The following is a 21,272-nucleotide window of genomic DNA, read 5'->3' on the forward strand; positions in this document are numbered from 1 at the left end:
TGCTTTTTCTCTCTGCACAGAGGCTGCAGGCTAAAAGTCTCCAAGTTCTTCGTCAGTCAGATATCCCATCCATTCCTTCCCCGGGCCAGGCCTATGGCTACGAGGAGGACGCCGTGGGTGTGCTCATCAAGCAGCCACCCCATCCCACGGACACAACCCTGGGTCCAGCCTTCTACAATCCACTGCTGGTAAGGACACACACACACACACACACACACACACACACACACACACACACACACACACACACACACACACACACACACACACACACACACACACACACATACACATCCATCAGAGAATGTGAGGTGTTCATTTATGCATGCACGTGTGCTTTCATTAGTCTGTAGGAGTGTGTCTGAGTGTACTTACTCTGCCCGCGAGGCGAGGTCCATTAGTGCTAGGCAGATGTAATGCACTGCTGAACCCCCACCCCTCCCTATTCAGTCGGCCCAAAACCCATTTCCATAGCTAATGAATGGAGCTCTACTTTAAAAAAGCCACAGCGCACCAATGCTCATCCATTTTGCATGCCAACAAAGAGAGCCATTAGTAATTATTCTTCAAGCTATATTACAATATTCACTTAAAATAATGCACACGCCTGCTGGTGTGGCTCTCAATTAAGTCATTTTTCATCTGTTAATGACCAGAGGAAGTCAACAGCGTCCTTGAGTGTTGGCCGAGGTTGTGTCAACACACCGGCGCAGGCACAGAGGCGTGCTGTGATTTAGGGCTATCAGCAGTGCATCCATCCTCAGCTCTTTTTTTTTCTTCTTCTGTTGCTCTCCCTTTGAAAGTTCAACCTCTGTCTCTGTCTGTCTTCCTCCCTCTGTCTCTCCATCTGACACACTCATTTCTTTAAACTCAAACACTTCCCCCGCCCCATGCTCCAACTGAGTTGGAGTGTGGAGAGATGGAATTAAGTGGTTGTCTGAGGACGTTACTTCAAAGTAACCGGAGCAACTTTTGAATGATAAGACATGAGATAGAAATGAAAAGAGCAAAACTTTGTTTTTTGTCTGAATGTTATTGAGAGGTGAGCGGTTTTATCCGCTGACCCTAAACTTATGGTTCATGGCTATATTGACAGAACAATTACTTTACTGCATTGACTGATACACATAATTAGAGATGTACTAATATGCTGGAGTAGTGAGTAGTTATTGGCCGATATGAGTTTATCACAGATTTTAGCAGGCATATATTATGACTAAAAAGTTACTGTGCATAATAGTGCAGTAAAAGGCTCTTGTATTATTATTACCATGAGGTATTTTGTTAGTTCAGACTGTGTAGTGATTTGTCAGATTATCATTACACAGTTGGCCAGATGGTGATATGGAGCACAGGCTGTGTTACTACTGTAGGAGACAGAGCACCCAAATCAGTTTAGAAAGGGAAACTTTAAAAAAATAAACATTGCAGCAGTTTTTAACTGGCCAATCAATGAATGAGCTGCATCCATGAGTGGGAACATAGCAATGGTCCCCACACCAAACTCTGTTTTGACAGGACAGCTAGGTCAGAAAGGGGAGAGAGAGGGGGAAGACATGCAGGAAATCATCACAGGTCGGATTCGAACCCTGGACCTCTGTGTCAAGGCATAAAACTCTCAGTACATGTGCGCCTGCTCTACCCACTGATCCAACCGGGCCACACCAGTAGCTTTCTGCTGTGCTTAACATGTCGAACGTTCTCGTTTGATATGATGGCAACAAGCGTATAGGACTGCTGTAAATCCTTGTATTCAATGTTACAATGTCACTGTTTTGTTTGGCTGGGGTTTGCATTGATAAGGAGAGAAAAGTTAACATCTTAAGCGTTACTTGTTGATTAGAAAATATCATATCTGAATGATTATATGTATGCTACAACTGAAATAATGTTGACTTTCAATTTAATTTTCTAGGAGGTACAGATGGTTAACAGATTAAAGGAAAAACCAACATGAAGTATTTTAGTCAGATGTGGGTCCACCATAAGCTGCCAGAACAGCGATATACTCATTTGCATAGATTCTGCAAATCTCTGAAATCTACTGGAGGGATGAACACAATTATTCCAAAATATATTTCCCCATTTAGTGTTTTTTTGAAGAGTCTATTAAAATAATGCACTCATTGTTTGTCTGTAAATACCCTACCCCAGAATTCAAGTATTGGTCAACTTCTACACAGAATCCGGATTTGGCTTGAAATATGGACAAGATTGTCCTCTTAATAGAACTTGAATTTCATTCAAACCCATGCTGTGTTGTGAGTATGTTTGTAGAAAGCACACCAACGATTTCAGCCTGCGGGATCCTGCACACGCACATATAATCGTACTGACAAAAATGATTCTCATTTAAATTAGATAAATAAATAGCCTGGCATTCCATTGTATTAAAACTGAATGAATATGTTTATCCCCACTAGCTGTGTTTTTATTTAGCTTTTTAAAAGCTCTCCTTGACACAAATGGGCAATTTGTGTCTCTGAACTCAATGCCAGCTGTGATACCACCACAGTGCTTGTATGTGTCTGCGTGCACTGCAGAACAGTTATGTTTTTCTTTTTAACTTTAAGCATTTGAACATTCTTGTTTTCGATCTCCCTTCCTCAAAACTAGATTGGTAGATCACAGGGGACAGAACCTCAGATCTCGTCCTCCAGTCACTGTTGAAGTTGAGATAAGGCACCCCATGGCATTAAAAACGTTTTGAGACTCCCTGCCAATCCTCCCATAACATGCCTCACAGTATAGACACAGTTGGGTCAAGGGAAAGTAAGAAAAGAAAGATTTTTTTTTTTAGTAAGGGAAGCTTTTTCTTACATGTCTGTTTCATTTTAGACACACAGGTGTTTTTTTTTTATTTTTGAGGGACAAGCAGCATTCTTCTTTCAGTGTCAGGAATGTGAATTGAAGTAGATTGGGAGAGTTGGGAATTTGGTTATCTCATCGTTAGGTCATCATTTGCCCAACAATTTGGGTGATGACCAAATACCTGCAAAACTAATGGGAGTTTAGTGCTAATTAGCAAATGCTAGCATGCTAGCACACTAAACTAAGACGGTAAGTGTAGTAAACACTATACCTGCAAAACATCATCATGTTAGCATTGTCATTGTGAACATGTTAGCATGCTGACTTAAGCATTTAGCTCAAAGCACCACTGTATTTAAGTACACCCTCACAGAGTCACTAGCATGGCTGTAGACCCTTAGTCTTGTTGATGAATATCTTGTCTCTTTCTAAGAACGATTAGTGCAGAAATTCAAAACCCATTAGTTGTCTTTATTTCTCTTATTTTGCAGCACCTTTGCAATATGTTTGAGAAAATCTCACACATAGTACCTCTACAATGGGTTTGGTGACACCTGACCAGCTTATTTCCAGACATAGCCTCTCTCGTGCTCTCAGGATGGCACTGAGGGTCTCCCCTAGATCTCTGACATACTCTGTCATTTGGCTGAACTTCACATTTCATTTCATTCAACCCAAACATGACCCCCTGGCTAGAAGAGAAACCTGATTATCCTCCTGTTATCTCGTTCTCTCTCACCTACCATGTCATTCTTACTCTCTGGCCATGGCAAGCCATTTTAGGGGTCCCATGGCATGAAAATTTCACTTTATGAGGTTTTTTAACATTAATATGCGTTCCCCCAGCCTGTCTATGGTCCCCCAGTGGCTAGAAATGGCGATAGGTGTAAACCGAGCCCTGGGTATCCTGCTCTGCCTTTGAGAAAATGAAAGCTCAGATGGGCCGATCTGGAATCTTCTCCTTATGAGGTCATAAGGAGCAAGGTTACCTCCCCTTTCTCTGCTTTGCCCTCCCAGAGAATTTGGCCCACCCATGAGAGAGAGACATCATGGCTTTCAAACGAGCAAAGTGGCAGTTGGTCAAGGCCACACTCCCACCCTCCACCTTGCCCCCCCTCTCTCCTCCTCAATAGCTACAGACACAGAAATGGCACATACTAAGGAAAGCTCATTGTGGGACTGGCTCTAGTGGCTGTAATTCTGCACCAAAGCTGAATTTCAGGAAAGAGACTTCACATACAGTATTATGGGACCACTAAGTTCTATATAAAAGCATCCACAGAGCACCATGTCATGGGACCTTTAACTTTTAATAGACTGGATATTTATTGCAGATATCCATAATTCAACTCTTCCTTGTCAAAAAGAACAATTCAGATATCCACAATGAAATTCTTCCTATCTACAATTGTCATTTCAGATATCCACAATGTCATTCTTACTAGTACAAATGACGTCACGTTTCCCATTCATGTGTATGGGGCTTTCAATTTCAGATATCCACAACGTCATTCTTCCTATCCAGAATGAACGTTCCAGATATCTGCAATAGAATTATTACTAGGAATAATTCCCTTTTTAGATATCTACAATACAATTGTTACTAGTCAAAACTAAAGTGAGCCATTTTGGCATTCATTATTATCTTTTTGCTTAATCTATTCGGTGACGTGTTTATTACAGGTCACGGACAGACACACATCAAACACTGCGTCAGTTACTATTTCAGATATATAAAATTACATTCTGGATGGGAAGCATTACTATTATAGATATCCACAATTTTAATTTTTCTAGTAAAATTGCAGTTGTACATATCCGTAATGACATTTTTACTAGTCAGAATATATTTTGGATAGTCAGAATTACAATATGGATATCTGGAATGTTTGTTTCATTTTGGATAGCTGACATTAGAGTTATTCCTAGTAATAATTCTATTGCAGATATCTGGAATGTTCATTCTGGATAGGAAAAAAGTCATTGTGGATATCTGAATTGTTCTTTTTGACTAGGAAAAGTTGAATTATGGATATCTGCAATACATATCCAGTTGAGCTATTTAATGTTTAAACAGCCAATAAAAATTTTAAAACGATATTTAGAATGGCTATCTTTTATTCAGTTGACCAGTACAATCAAAGTTGTAGATATCTTGAAATACAATTTCTACTAGTAAAATGTTATTGTGGAGTTCTTTAATTACCATTCTAACTAGTGAGAATACAGTTTTATCCAGTAGAAATGCTATTATTATATCTAAAATGTAATTACAGATGGGAATGTGGTTTTATTAAATGTCAAAACTGCTTGCCATATCTGGCCAATCCTTTCTTTCATCCAATCCCCACCCCCTCTCTCTTGTTGTCTGTCCGTTCTCTCTCTCTCTTCCTCGTTCTCTTCCTGTAGTCCGAGAAGAGTTCTGCACAGAAGTATAAAGGAGTCCACTTTGGCAAGATGACAGAGAAGAGAGGTCAGGTGATGGTAGAGGAGGGACCGGGTCCAGGACAATATTACCCTGAAATGTAAGTATTACATGTCATGGTACGAGTATTTAGCATCACTGGCATATGAAAATCAATGCTGATTATCGTAACAGAGGCCTGGCAACATGTTAAAGCAATAGTTTGACATTGTGTTAAATACACTTTTTCTTTGCAGAGAATTAGATAAGAAGATGGTTGGTATTTTAGTTGACTTTATAAAATGCTAAAGTTAGCAGTACCTTAGGAACATCGCTAACTAAACAAGTAGCATCATTTCTCATTCGGAGATAGTGAGAATTGAACTTCAAAAATTCACATTTTGAATCATGGATAGAGTGCCAAAAGGCTAGATTAGTTCACTGCTCTTGAGCTCGTATGGAGATGTGTGTTCAACAGAGAAACTGTTCCACCAAAGGGAAATATTGCTTTGATCCTACAGCCAGGGCATTATGTTTGACATTTCTCACATAGTGTTTCTATTGATGGCCACCGAGGATGGGTCTTACTAAGCACTTCTGCATTGGTGGGCACACCCAGCTCAGCTATGCATAAAGCAATTGACTAAGTAATAGAAGAGAAAGTGTACATGTGAGCAATCACACTGTACACACATAGGTGTAGACAGAGGTTTACACACCAAAAATGTCTGTGATTCGCATGTGATTATTGGAATCATTTAAAAATGATTAAAAAAATATATTTCCTCCTGTTACAGTTGTTTCAGTCCTATTTCTTTTCTCCCCTCCATTCCTCCTTCTCTAGTTATTAATTCTCTCTCCCATCCTACTTTGCTTTGTCTATCTCTTCCTATTTACTTTTCCATTACACACCTCTCTTCCCATTTCATTCAATATATTGTATCTCCCCATTTCTCCTACACAGAACACTTCTCCCTTGTTTTATTTCTTATCTCTTCTATTTGTTTGTCTGTGTCTTCTATTCTCATTGTCTTCGTCTCTGTCTGTCTCAGAAACCTAGAAATGCACTATGAGAATGTGAACCTTCAAAAGGAGCAGAAAGGCAGAGCTGAGCTTATCATCCCTCGCTACCACGAGCTGGTACCCAGGCAAGAGGAAAAGAAGGCGAGTATGTGTTTGTGTTCATGTGGTGCTATCATTGCTAAGATTAGATGAATGAGAAGAGTAAGAGATAAAAGCTTTAAAGGACTGGGATCAACATTAAGCTCTGTCCCTGTAGAGGACACAGTCCTTTAAAAGTGAGCCTATGTAACTTACTGAACAATGGCCACTGTGACCACAAGTGATAATTAAAGCAGCATTATTGGATTTTTTATTGCGCTTGTGGGCAGTGCAACAAGCTGTAAGCACAACATTGACATATTATCACCTTTTTAAAGTTGATATGGTGAACGTGTTAGAAAAGGGTTGCTTTTTTTAAAACAGCAACACAAGCATTCACTTGGAGTCAGGTTTCTGGTCACCTGATGAATGTAAGTCCAATATTCACGTTGCTTACTGCTCTGTGTTGCATAGTAATATTGTAGCTTGTGTGCAGTATTTGCTACCATGCCCCGTAGTTACTGAAACCTCTAACCCTAAGGTTTGAACAAATGATGTCTATTTTAGCATATTATGTAAAGTAGTTGAAATCACAGTAAACACCCATAGTTAAATTCTGATGCTTTGACAGGTTTCAGGAGTATTTTAATGCTTAAGAAGACATTTATCTTTGGCAGTTAAACAGCTTGTCCTCCTCCTTCACTGCACTTTGATTTAGATAAATTCTTAACACAATAGGATTTGAAAACTGCAGATTGAGAAAGAGTCATGATAGAGCACGGTGATTTACAGTGAGAACTGAGTCAAGGTAAGTACTTTGGATTTATTCTTGATTTATTCAAGTACAGTCGATTAAAGAGGAAATGATTCCTAGCTCACCCAGTAGAGTGTGCGCCCCATGTGGGCTGAGTCCTTGGCAGCGGCCTGGGTTTGAATCCAACCACAGCCCTTTGCTGCATTTCGTCCCCCTGCTCTTTCTCCCCTTTCCTGTCTAAGCTAACCTGTCAATTAAAGGCCATAAAAGCCCCCAAAAAAGAGGAAATGATTCAACCCCTCCTCCCTCTCCCTCTTTATAATTCATCAGTTGATCTGTTCACCCATAGAGGGCAGTAGAACATAACATTTGATCACAGACTGGCAACCACACACACATGCAAACACCCACTAACTTCCAACCACACACACATGGAAATACACACATTGACTTCCAACCACACACACGCAAACACACACTGATACATTGGAGCCTGTTGAGTGGAGGGAAGTTACTCACCTGCATATGAACTTAAGTGTGCCGACAGTGTTATGCTTTGTGATGCCTTATTTCTACTGTCGGTGGGGTAGAGTGGGTAAGGCAGAGTAAAAAAAACGTGGGACTGGATTTGTGGAGAGATATGTGACCGTATCCTTTCTGTTAAGGACTCGCACCTATGTCTTTCTCTCTTCTTGTCCTCTCTCCTTGAACATTTTGCTCTGCTGCCTCTCAACTCTTTTAGGTTTTAGTTTATGTAATCATGCATAGTTCATTATACACAACATTGTATTGCATTTGTTCTACCTCTATTTGAATATATATATATATATATATATATATATGTGTGTGTCTATTAATATTACTACAAATGTGTTCTAACATACTATACATTTTCCTGTGACTTTGAATCAACAACTTTGCCTTTTGTGTATGCTTTATGTGTGCACCATGCTGAATTTGGACCCCCTACCGTGATGGCTGCACCTCCATCCGTCATCATTAGTATCTGACACCTCAACTCACACGTACTCCTACACACACACACACACACACACACACACACACACACACACACACACACACACACACACACACACACACACACACACACACACACACACACACACATACACTGACCAGATGGGTCATTACCCACAGTGGGGAGAATCAGGACAAACACCTTTACTTCCTAGAGATCAGCAGACTGTCTGCCTCTTATGGCTTGGGGCTGCTGGTGTCCCATAGAGTTTAAGAGTCTGTGTGTAGGATTTCCCCATTAAATAGGCATTCTGACATGGCAAGGGCAATGACTGAGCACACCACTTTAACAAACCATTATCGTGTATATCCCTGCAAACAAAAGCAAAACAGATGGAGTTATGCCAATGCAATGCCTGATATTACCGTGTAAATATAAAGTTCACTGTCAGTTCATCTTAAAAAATGTTGTGAATTCCATGTTAACGTTATAATGGATGATGATGTTATGTTGGCAGCACTTGTTATTTTTAGAACCTGGAAAGTAGTGTTTCTCCCATGGGAAGAAAATAAATAAATAAATCTATAACAAAACTGCATCTGGTATTATCTACCTTTAGACTGAGCAAAAAACTGAGACAGACTGTATACCTTCAGTTAAATGTATTATAATGATACTGTATTTGGATGGGCTTAAATAAGGGTCCTTACATTTATTTTTATTTTTTTTAATTCATCATCTTGCAAGGTCAAAATTGGATTGAACCTTATCCTAATTTGAGCCCATATATTGGTGCCTTGCAGTGATTGAGTGCATGGAGATTTACTCATGTATCTTCATGGCTGATGAAAATAAAAACATAGCGAACCTGTTCAGTAATTTCTTTCTGCATTCAAGAGTTGTGTTAAGAGGAGAGTCCCAATAATTTTCTAGTCAAGGTCCACAGAGTAAAACTGTAACGAATGATTTCATTACATTAATGGCAGAGACAAGGTGTACCGAGTGTGTCACAAAGAAATACTTACAAAAACTTAAATGTCTTTGACTCCGAGCAGGTCTGGCGCAGAGCTGAAAATGATCGAAACAAGTAGCATTGCTCTCTGCGTCTTTATTCCAAAAAACTATAGGTTTCACCTTAAGAAAAGCATTCTCAGTGGCAGCTTTACTGTACATTAGCATACTGTATGTCTGTATGTGACATTTTAGATTCTGAGGACAAGAAACTTGTTTCTGGCAAGCAGACATTGTAGTCAATGTTCATGAATAAAGATTGAGCTGTCCTAAGGCATGGGGAAGACATATTGTGCTGATATTCTCCACTGTTCCCTCGCAAGATTCGGGTGTAACTGCTTACAATCTCCACAGAAATCCATGCTGTTTTCCTGCCGACCTTGTTAACCTACCTCTGGCTCAGCAACCTTTGGGTTTACTACAAATACAAAAATCTCCTGGCTCTGCACTAGAGGATGTGTGTGCGTGCGTGCGTGCGTGCGTGCGTGCGTGCGTGCGTGCGTGCGTGCGTTTTATAAACTGCACTTTTCCCTGTAAGTTTTCACAAGTTGCTCACTCATCTGGCATTGCTTAATTTTTCTCTGCTGTTTCTTTCATTTAGATAATCTTCTTCTTTCCCTTCACTGTGTGCCCTTCATTTACCTCAGAAACAGAGAGATTTCCTTTTCCTTTTTCTCTGTCTCTTTCACTTGCACATGCTCTCTCCTTATCTTCAAATTGCCACAGCTACATCAAAAATGATATTACCGAAGCACTTGACTACAAATATCACCTTGTACTTACTGTACATTCCTTGCTTTCTGCTTCCCATCAGGGAGTTCCTGGACCGGACCACTACCACATCAGAAGTCAGTTTGAGAAGCCTGTGAAGTCCAGTGTTAACCCGCCGAAGGTCACTTGTCCCTTCCTCTCTCAGGCTGAGGTACAATGCAAATAGAACTAGATATGGCTCACAATGAAGCCATTAGGTGCTCTTTGTGTCGGCCTGCACGTGCATTTTCAGGTAAATCGGGTTGTACTGTATGGAGCAGGTTCTTTCTCAAGCAACTTTAGCACTGCTTTTGTCCACAAGGGTCTATTTCTTTTGGGGGTTTTTTTGCTTTCAGCTTCCTATTGCGTTGATTGTAATGTCTGCATGCAACCAGCAGTATATGACTGCAGAACTACAGTGATTTCTTTCGAGGAAGTATGTTACTTTGAGTTACTTTTGTCTGTAAGTTGTAGTTAAATGAAATCATATATAAACAAAGATAACCTTGTGTAAATATTAGCATTTATTTAAAGTTAAGTTGTGTGGACACTTACGCTAAGACATCACTGTACATTTTTTTTTCATGTTTTGTTAACATACGCTACACGTTTTAATTGGCCTTTCTGCATGACATGCATGCTCACACTGATCGTAAGCACAGAACCACTGGTTGACTTTGTCCATTGACAAGGGGGGACAATTCATTTCATTTATTCATTTAAAACTGGCTTAAACCGTACCGTGTCTGCCCGGCTTAAGTTCTCATTACTGATTGAAAAGTAAACCCCTTATACTGGAGCTTATGTGGCTATTGTGGTTACTTGACAAATGAAAATCCAATATCCACTCTCCTTTTAGTTTTGTTTTGATTTCCACCATCTCCTTGAAATATCTGGCTTTTTAGTTTCTAAATGCTCCACTATGTTTATTAGTCGCTAATTTTGTTTGTCTGCCCTTTGGTGCTTAATACTTATACTGTCTGTAACAAGTAGCTTTGTAACTTCATGAAGCTACGTATAGCTACCCATAACACTAATTCAACATCTTTAGCTTTTAGCATTTACTGTAATAATAAAGATCAGGCTTCATTCTGGGATGGAGTAATCATGCACCAATATTGATTTAACTGGCTAAGAGAACAAATGTAGATCCATAGATTTAGTGGTATTGCTCAACATAATGCACTATACACAGAGAAAATAATCACACCATATTGAAAAGAAATAATCTATGGGAGGCAAATATATTCAATATACAATTTCTCAAAAGAAGACTTGATTTTAATATGGAATATTTAAGATTAAGTTACAGTTCCAAGACATTGAGCTGGGCTTTGCTTGTTTAATTGATGTGCTGGGAGTGGAGGGTTTCTTCAGATGAGGGTGAAGATGAGTTTATTAAGAGGCTCAGAGGAGCAGAGATGAAGGATGTGAAAATGTGTAGTTTTGCGTCTCAGGAATAGCTGAACTCCTCTGTGGCACTGCCCCATTACCCCACAGATTCATTCCTGTGAAACTCTCCTACTGATGTTTTAATTATCACTCTGACACACACGCACAGTGTGACGTGTAGGCTCACAATTCAGACATGCACATGTGCGAATTTCATTTGCAGACATAGACACGATGGACAAGTTTGCAAGTACTACTGACAGGCATGCAAATTAACACACCTATATGTTTCATGTAAATACTTACACTTCTACATACGAGCACACACGCATGCACGCACACACAAGACAGAAACATCATCAACAACTGATGCAAGATTCTTGGGTTCATTTGATCTGTGTGTGTGTGTGTGTGTGTGTGTGTGTGTGTGTGTGTGTGTGTGTGTGTGTGTGTGTGTGTGTGTGTGTGTGTGTGTGTGTGTGTGTGTGTGTGTGTGTGTGTGTGTGCGCGTGTGTGTGTGTGTGCGCGTGTGTGTGTGTGTGCGTGCGTGCATGTGTCATAGTTTCCTCTGACCTAATTTCCCTGGCCACATGCTGTGTTCGTGCGTCGACCCTGTGAAGTCGTCACTGACACCCACCGAGGAAATCTGTGAGTGTGTGTGCACGTGTCACATGTCATCTCACATGCAGAACTAAGAGCGACAGTTTTCTTAGATCTTTGTCTCCCCGTGAGTCCGGCTCCATCTGACACTGTTACCCTGCGGACGGATGGAGAGGAAAACGAGGGAAGGAGAGGATGAAGGGAGGGAGGGGAAGATAAGAGGAACAGCTGCTATCTTCCAGCTCTCGCCTCTTACTCCACTCTTTGACTTCCCAATTTCCTAATATCAAAGCATCAATCCAACACTTTTTTGAACACATGCCTTTTTCTCGACTCTCCTTGCCCTTGCTCCCCCACTCCTTTCCCTTTTGTTCCCTTAAACTAAAAGCTTTGTTTTTTTATTTGCTGTGAATGGTAATTTTTATTTTTATATATTTATAAGTGACAACACTGATTACTCAGTGTTGTGAATGAAATCTAAGCCCATTCAGCCTTAAACCAATTCAAAATCATGAGACACTGAATCCTTAACAACAACAACAGCAAAATGATTATATATATTAGATTATATATTATATATTATATTATACATAAGATCGAAAATTATGCAATTGAAGGACTCACTCATTGTTACAACGTGTATAGAACCAAAGGTGTGTTTCTTTTCCTGTGTGTTTCTTTCTCAACCCTGTGGTATGCATCTTTGGCTTTTTTTTGTGTAGCCCAGGGTGGATTGATGTCTTTGCATTATCTTTACATGCTATCGTACTGCCTTTAAAATTCTCTTCATGCTCAGCCTAAACTCATCTTAACCGTGAAATTGTGGTTTTGTTTGGTGCCAGAGGGGCATGTGGGCACTTGCACTACCTCTGTTGTTCCATCCCTCGGTGGCGTCATTAGTCCCCATTTACAGATGTTAAGTTCTATCGCTGAGGTACCCACAGAAGCACCTTGCATGGACAACACGTTGGCTCTCAGCATAATTATAATTATTCCTTTGGCATTTCCTATCATGCTGTATGTGAAATGCTAACAAAGCGCAGTCACTAAGTTCGAGAGAGAAAAAGAATTGCCCATGAATAAGACCTTATCAAAGCCAGTAGGGCAGCGTTGTGGATTGACAGATGGCCACAAACCCAGCTCTACAACCCACTTTGAATGAACACAGTTTGTTTTGGCCTTGAAACAGCATGTCTTATAACTCCCTTTCCTCTTCTTTCTTCTCTTCAAATACTCACTTCATTTCTAACCCAAACACTTCCCCTCTCAGTCATGTTCTTCTCCTCTCTCCCTTTCCTCCCCAGCTGCACCTCTTTACTTGTTCTTCTCTTCCTCTCATTTCTCCTTTTCGACTAAAAGCTCAATAATTCAACTGTGCAATCCTAACACCATTTTCATTACCCCACAACTAATGTTCCATAGGCTGCATCTGGTTTAAATGGAAAGTGCAAATCAATGATTGGCATGTTTCCAAAAAATGGGTTAAATTTAAGATCATTCCTATAGTTTGAATGGCATCTGAACTGACTCAGAGTGTGTGTGTATGTGTGTGTGTGTGTGTGTGTGTGTGTGGGGGGGGTTGATGTTGGTATTTTAAGTCATCAAGTTCTTTTTATTCCTCTATTGCTTTTGATAAAAACCAGCTGAATGGTTCAGTTTGCGAGAGGCTGAAGATAAATTTTGAGTTACATTGAAACACAGTTCACCTTCAGTAATTTTGACTGAAAAGGCAACTTATCTGCTTCGGCCCCATGATTGCCTGTGTTGTTATAATAGGCAATCAGATGAACACATTTATACCTGGGACATGATGCTGCCAAGCAGTTGCAGCGCTGAATCAGCTCTGATATCAGCAAAACAGTCAAAGAACATTACATACCTGATTGTGTGCATCATTGTTTTTGAGTTGGATATGCTGTTTACCCCCATCTCATTTTTTCTCTCCTCATCTTATCACTTTGTTCTGACTGTATTCATTTGACTCTCTTTTCTTTTCTCTCATGCATGCAGTATGGCTCTATGGATGGCAATGTCAAGCTGTCTGTCTTTTTGCTCCAGACTGAAATATCAAAGAATTATGAATCCAGGCTTTTCAAAACATAGTATCAGGTGTGTGTAGCCAAAATCAACAGTCCCATACATGTCACCTTTAGCACATGCAATAAATTGATTCTTTTTATATCTTACGAGCCTCAAAGTGAATCTATGTCAAGCAGAATCTGAGATCAATAGTGAGCAATAATCCTTCAGTACTTAGGCTACATAGCCCAACAAAAACATTTTGTTAAACATAAATAAAATGTTAATGTAAAAGTCATTACAAAAGCTAAAATATTAATATATTTTCCTTGGAGTGTAACACTGCTTTTTTCAACTTCAAATCTTTGTCAATCCACTGTGCCGTGAGGCTAAACATACTCACACGAGCCAGTAGCTCATGAAAATATGTGGCCACGACTTTGTAGATTTCAGGGAGACAGAAGTTAGCAAAATGACAACGACTGGGCTGCGTGTTGGCCTGGTCATCTAATGCGATGAACTCCATCACCTTGTTAGTAATCCCTTTAGCTGTGGTGTTGTCTGTGGGGAATTTTCTCCCTTTCTTAAATGCTGTGGTTATCATTGAATGGGTCTTGCTGGTAGCAGTTTATGTCACTGCTCTTTATCCGACAGGGTGTAATACGGCCGACATTTACTTTGAATGTAAACAAACCACACGTGCGCACGGCACCCTTTGACCTCTTATCATACGTCATGCCAGCGTTGTGTCCAGTCAGTGGCTTCTTCTCTGAATCAGCAGCAGCATATGCTGGCGGACTGTGTTGTCTGAGTCCGACTGCATAAAAACAACATATAAAAATCAGCCACTGTCATCGGTGAATGCCATCGTAATTGCCGAACGGCCGATGGCAGTCAACAAGGCGAATATTGGCCGATACCAATGTTCAGCCAATAAATCGGTGCATCCCTACTAAGGATACACACTTAAAAACATGTCCCCTTCCATCCTTCATCATTTTGCTTTCTGGTGTGTAATGAGTAGTAAAACGCCACAAGGCTGATAGTGTGATTATAGATTAGTCTTGTCTACATGTGGGCTGTGGGCAGTTAGGCTGTATTTGGTCAGGTTCTGTCTCTGCTTGGTATCAATAACTGAGATGTTGATTCTTTGTTCCTGTGGATAAAGCATCTATTCACAACTGGATTTGTTTTGGTGTTCCAGATGGGCACTGGTTAGAGAAAATAAATGGAATATTTATCATTTTAAAACAATGCTGATCTTAGTTTCATCAATATGAAGTGCAATTCATCATTAAATTGTACAATTTCAGTCTTTCAGTGTCTTATTCTAACCTTTATCTCTCTTATTCCCTTTTATCTCCCTCCGTTAGAGGTTTAGCCCTGCGAAAGAACTGTCGCCCCCTGTTGGTATATATAATGATCCACGGTGTGCCCTGGAGCTGCTGAAGAGGACCACGGGAATGAAGAAAAGCCCATTTGGCATCACCGCTGTGCGCTTCACTCGTAACCACAAAAATTGCTCCACACCAGGTCAGTATGTGTGTGGTTGTGTGTGTGCCCATCTCTGCTGTGTTTAATTTGGATGCTGTTCAAAGTGATATTCCTTTTTGATATACGTAGTATATTTTACAGATGCAATCCAGTTTTCTCTTTTACAGCGATCTAGCATTGTTTTTTGTGATAAAATATGGCATTTCTTTGCACAGATTTCTTATACATAAATAGATTTCTTAACATGGATCTAGCCCTAAGAGGTAACCTGTCAGACATCATTGCCACTTGAGTGTCACCTTATAATTTTCTTGCGGAATCCCATTCTCTTTTTTTCTAACCCATGTTCTTTAAAAGTTCCGATTTTAACTTGGCATGGCCATTATATTCAATCTAATGAGTCATTATTAAGTGTGCTACTTTAACATTTTAAAATGAACTGAAAGCGACCTGACTTCTGCTGTGGTTATTGTGCAGTGTGTGAGTGTGTGTGTGTGATCTTATTGTCCCAATAGTGAACCATTTTGTTCCTAGGTGTAGCATTTGAAATTACAGCGTGGAAGTCTAAAATAGGTTTGAAATCATACGTTTTTTAAATTTATACAGCCATTTATAAAAAAAAAAACTTCAGACTTTACCACCACACTAACATTTAGACCTGTTTTTGTGTTCTCTCCTCAAATGTCTCTAAGTATGACTGAATTTGAAGGCAGTTCATGATTTATCTGGAAAGATTTTAGTGTGAAGTTAAAATGCAGGTCTGAAGGAGCTTTTTGACGTATAGATTGTGGAGCAGGTGAGTCTACACTTGTTTTTTGGCTGATTTTTAAGGGCCTTCCTTGTTATCTTATTAGACATTGTACAGAAGGTGCACTTGCATTTTCTTGCTTGTTGTTGTTTCTTGGTACAAATAATTGGTTCTTCATCAATTTCTTACTCTTGTAGAATTTTTGAAATTGTTATTTTATATTTAAATCCAATGAAAAAAAATCCAATCCAGTCAGCTTTTTTTTGCCAGCAAAACACAAGTGTTTGTTGCATTGCCTTGCATGCAGTTGCATTTCTGTGTTTACCTGTCTATTTGTATCTTCATGTTTATGAATTCTGATTTGCTTGGGGCTCTAAATAGCTTGTGAGTGGTCAGCCATGGTATTATAAAAATGGAGGATCTTTCTTCTGAGCTTTTGAGCATTTTCTTCTCAAGCTGTTACCAAAGGTGGAGTTCCGACATGCAGACTGTACTGTTAATGAGACAGCTATTAAAATAGCAGTAACACATGAACACCATGAAATTTGGTGCAGTGCAGGCGTCATTTTCAGTGAAAGCACACTACATACACACTGCCAGAACTTAAGACACTAAGCCGAATCTACACCTCCGCTACATGTGTCTAATGCCTGCGTCTTTACTGTAAGTCTATTTAAATTAATTTGCATAATCATAGAGGTTTAATAATAATAATAATAATAATAATAGGTTCGATGGAAAGTAATCACTCCAGCATGTTGTCTTGGACCATTTCATCTCAGGACACTGAAAAGAAGGACTATTTAAAAACATTCTCTAGACAAATACCCACAATAATCCCTTCTTCCTGTACTCTGTGTAGGTCCAGGGTCATATAATGTGTTTGAGCATGGTTTAGCCCGGGAGAGTTTTAAAAAGGCAGTTTTAGAGAGAACCAGGAAGGGAGGCTTTGGTTCCACTGCTCAACGCAACTCCTTCTTCCACAACAAGGAATCGATAGAGGCCCCAAGTCCAGGGCAGTATGAGGTAGGAAGATCCATCAATATAATTGCTATTCATTCATTTTTCTGATATTAATTAGGCTGAAATATAAAGCTCTGTTATTCATATCCTCATTGCAACGTGTGTGTGTGTGTGTGTGTGTGTGTGTGTGTGTGTGTGTGTGTGTGTGTGTGTGTGTGTGTGTGTATACAATGTGTGTGAATGCTGTGTGTTTGCTTTCAGACAGAAAAGAAGACAGAGGAAGAGTACAAAAAGCAGCACACAGCGGTTTTCAAATCAGCCACAGAACGTCTGGCACCGCTGGCTAAAGTAAGTCTGTTTCCTTCTGTCTCCCAGCATCCCCCGACAGTTGTCTTTGTCTCACTCTCTCTTATCCTCACGCCACGTAAAGCCGTTAAAACCTACTTAACAGAGGAGTCTAAAATGAAGTAAAACAGCATTACATGCCAGTTTTTCCTTTCATAAATCGGCCATCACAGCGGTAGCATCTGACCCACTATGCCAAGTGTGCTGTTTTCCAGCAGTTGATTTTCTTTGACTTCTTCTTTTCTTCTGTTCCTCTTCCTTCCTAATGCTCACTGATACTGAAGACAGAAAACAGGTCACAATTTATTTTCTTGTTCCTCTGCCATGTTTCTTTCCTGACTTTTTTTTTTACTCTCAGACTGATGTAAATATAAACCAAATACTGTATCATATATTAACACACGTGACTCTTTCCACTTCCAAGTGTTACTTTATTTAGTTGTATTTCTAAATAATTATTTTCCTTTGTTAGTTAACTATAAACTTTTATGAGTATTGCCTGAAGCTAAAACAAAACAAGATCATGCTTTTACATTTATGTGTATGATTATACGTACATTTTATATACTAGAATACGTTGTTATAATACATTGTTATTGCAAACATACATACATATAACATAATTATATGTTAAATAACAATACATGCAAATCTGAGTATTTCTATAACCACTGGGCATCGATCTTAAGGCAGTGATACACAAGATTGCCTAACAGAGACTCATTTATCTGAACCACAGAGCCAAACAGGTTTCAATGCATTTAAAAGTTCACTGACTCCTTCAGGGTAACTCTCCATCAGTGACCTGAATATTAACAACATTTGTAAAGGTTAAAAATGAAAGGACAAACGTCAATGATTAAAATGAAATCAGAGGATGTTGTGTTCAAAAGTGGCAATTTGTTTCATGATTTAATTGTAGATTTTTGGGGTTTCAAATGATTTCTATTTAGTTAAATATTATTGAACAATTCTAATTCCATATTCTTCAAAGATGATCGGGTGCTCAGTATAAATGTATGAAAGTTTAACTATCTTTATCTTGCTATGAGATGGTAACAGCACAGCCAAAGTGAACATTGAAAACACTGTAAATTCAGACTGCCATTATTTCCAGGGCTGTGTGTTTTATGATTGCATACAATTTTACATTTTAAATTATTGGAATTATTGCTAAAAACCCTTGTCTTTAACTACATTACATCACTCTACTACAACTGCAACAATGGTCCTACATTTGAAAAAGAGACCATGTTTACATTGTGAAAGCTGGATTTCCTTTCCCTGTATGAAAAATAATGTGCTAACGGACAAATACAGAGAAGCAGCCTGACATGGGGGGTTAGCAGTTATTCCTGGAAAGAAATATGTAAATTTCCTGCTGTGTGTACTACAGCATTTTAAATATTCAAGGTACTCAATTTGTATTTTCAAGTACCCTTCTTGGTACCAGCTGGTGTTTACTCTGATTAACTCCAAAGGTCAGAAGTGTTATCTAAATCTCGAGGCAAAGGTCTCCAAAACTGATCTTAACTCTGCAAACTATGCTGCTCTCTAGAGAGACAGTTTAAAGGGTAATACGACACTGATCACAGAGGGCACAATTTTCTATTGTAGGTGTACTGCTCCACATCACCAAGTTTAGTTTGTCATACATATCTCTTACTTAGTTATACGCTGCTATTATGACTAACTTCCTCACAGTAACATCGCAGCAGGGGTTTTCCTCCAGTAGTACGTTTATGGCGCTTACCCACTGCTAGTAGCCGCTCTACTCTACTCTACTCTTCTCGGCTCGACTCGACTCGGCCGCGGTGCCCCGTCCTCCATTTTCCATTGCAGATTTAGTAACGCCTGATGCCTGAGGCGAGCGTGGCTGGTCGTCATAGCGCCGCCGCAGGAAACTGCCGTGACCTAACGCAACACACACATAGAACGTCGAAGGTGTGTTGTTTTTGACTCTCGGCATGTGGCTGTTGCCACAGCCAGAAGACAAATTTTGTTTCAAAAGGAGCTGGAGGCAGCAAAAAAAACGCCGCTGGCTAAACTATTTAAAAATGGCGCTTTTGTTCAGGGCGCCCCCGTCTGTCGCTAGCAATGATGATGCAGTGATTAGTGACGATTCTCTCCGACCAATCAGTAGTCTGCAGGTTTTCACATCACCTTTTGGTATCACCTCAGCTCGCTTGGAACCTCGACGGAGGTGATACTTAAAAAAGTACCTGTTAGCAGGTACCAGGGACTTTTTTTTGTAATGGAAAACCAAAAACGGCGAATAGAGTCAAGGCGAGTTGAGCAGGTACCATGTAATGGAAAAACGCCATTACAGGCACTCAAGAGACTAGGTAGGCCAACAGCCTACTAGAATCCCAGTTAGATACACAGGTTTCTCATTTACATGATGTTTAAACACAAAATAAAGTAGTGCAGGATGGGAGTGCTATCCTTTGTGGTCCAATGTTAGATAGACTTTTAAACGGTTACATCTATGCAGTACAGACAATACAGAAATGCAGTTATTTTTCACAGAAAGTTATTTAAAAGTCTCACTAATAAAAAAGCTAATTTGTAAAAAATTATATTTCACAAGTTAGAAAACAGCCGTGCTTAGGTCTCACCTGGGCCCAGAAGTTATCAGTCCTTGCCGTCAGGACACAGAGCCCTGCTGGTTTTCGTTCCTGCTGTCTAATCAGGGAGTGATTTACTCCTCGTACACCAAGTGAATGCAATTAAGTACCTGGTAGGACATAAAACCAGCAGGACTCTGTGTACGCGGGAGCAGGATTGAGAACTACTGCCCCAGCGAATGAGGAGCGGAGCCTGAGAAATATACAGGTGTTACATGTGAAAATATCACCAAATGCACCTGCATTAGTAAATGAACATACTAATGTTATACATCAGCAATGTCCATTGGGAAATTATTTTGCCTTCATATGTAGTGAGGGTAAGAAGTGTCACTTTATTCCCTGTGCCACCCTGCTGTGCCCAGCCGAGTAAAATAATAATGTCATAAAACCCTCTGGATAGTAAGGAATATCATATTTGCTTTCTTGATGAGTTGTATTGTATGTCTAAGCAACTAATAAACCACTGGGGAGAGCATGCTATCTGTCAATTTGTCAGTTTTTAAACTCTAAGTAGTTTTTATTGCAGGTGGACAAACTTTGTCGCCAACTTGTGTTATGTTTACATTATTGTTAGCGTTACGTTGTTTATGCATTCAGATAATGTCACTCACTCACATATTGTGCACATCACAAATGAACTTAAGCGAGTGTGATGAGACTCATTAGAAAACTGAGAATGATCCATTACGGATCTGGTGCTGATCACCTCTGTAATAGTCTCCACCTCATATAGCTGTCTGCGCTGTTTGCCATTTTTCATGACAATGGCTCTGTGTAGTATTGTGTCAGACTGCAGTCTATTGTGCTGATGGATGATCCCGCTCACCCAGAATCCTCATTGCGCTAGACAGTAGGAAACTTGACAGCCATACTACACACAGTCCACATAGTGTCTGTGTTTCACATTATCATGTATAAGTCTGGGTGTCTGAGGTCTGCAAGTTTAAATGATCAGTGGTACTTTCATTCAATCCTGGACACACAGGGTGATTAAATGTTTAACAATGGCTTCAAATTCCCGGTAGCAGCACCTCCAGCTTGGTTTTATTTTGTTTTTGTGTAGCCTAAAGCTAGTAGTGAAAGGGTGGCCTATTAGAATATCATATGTAAAACGGGTAGGTATAATAAGCTTCGGACTATACCTTTTTCGGTCAATATTTTTTAAATATTTTTAATTAAATGCCTTATTGTTATGTATTTATTTTTTATGTGCATTCTTTTTGTAAAATTATTAATAAGGACCAAAATGAATTACTACTACTACACTTAGT

General features: G+C 39.6%; 1 protein-coding gene across 1 annotated transcript in view; it reads left to right on the forward strand.

Moving 5' to 3' along the window:
• Positions 1-21,272, forward strand: part of stpg2 (sperm-tail PG-rich repeat containing 2) — a 52,690-nt gene that overhangs the window by 4,340 nt on the left and 27,078 nt on the right. Inside the window, exons 4-10 of the mRNA XM_039803737.1 lie at positions 21-188; positions 5,221-5,336; positions 6,268-6,379; positions 9,875-9,982; positions 15,195-15,354; positions 16,926-17,089; positions 17,288-17,374. Coding sequence (XP_039659671.1) covers positions 21-188; positions 5,221-5,336; positions 6,268-6,379; positions 9,875-9,982; positions 15,195-15,354; positions 16,926-17,089; positions 17,288-17,374 — 915 coding nt within the window. The remainder of the gene's footprint in view (positions 1-20; positions 189-5,220; positions 5,337-6,267; positions 6,380-9,874; positions 9,983-15,194; positions 15,355-16,925; positions 17,090-17,287; positions 17,375-21,272) is intronic.

Source organism: Perca fluviatilis, chromosome 6 (genome assembly GCF_010015445.1).
Source record: "Perca fluviatilis chromosome 6, GENO_Pfluv_1.0, whole genome shotgun sequence".
In the NCBI taxonomy this organism is placed as follows: Eukaryota; Metazoa; Chordata; class Actinopteri; order Perciformes; family Percidae; genus Perca; species Perca fluviatilis.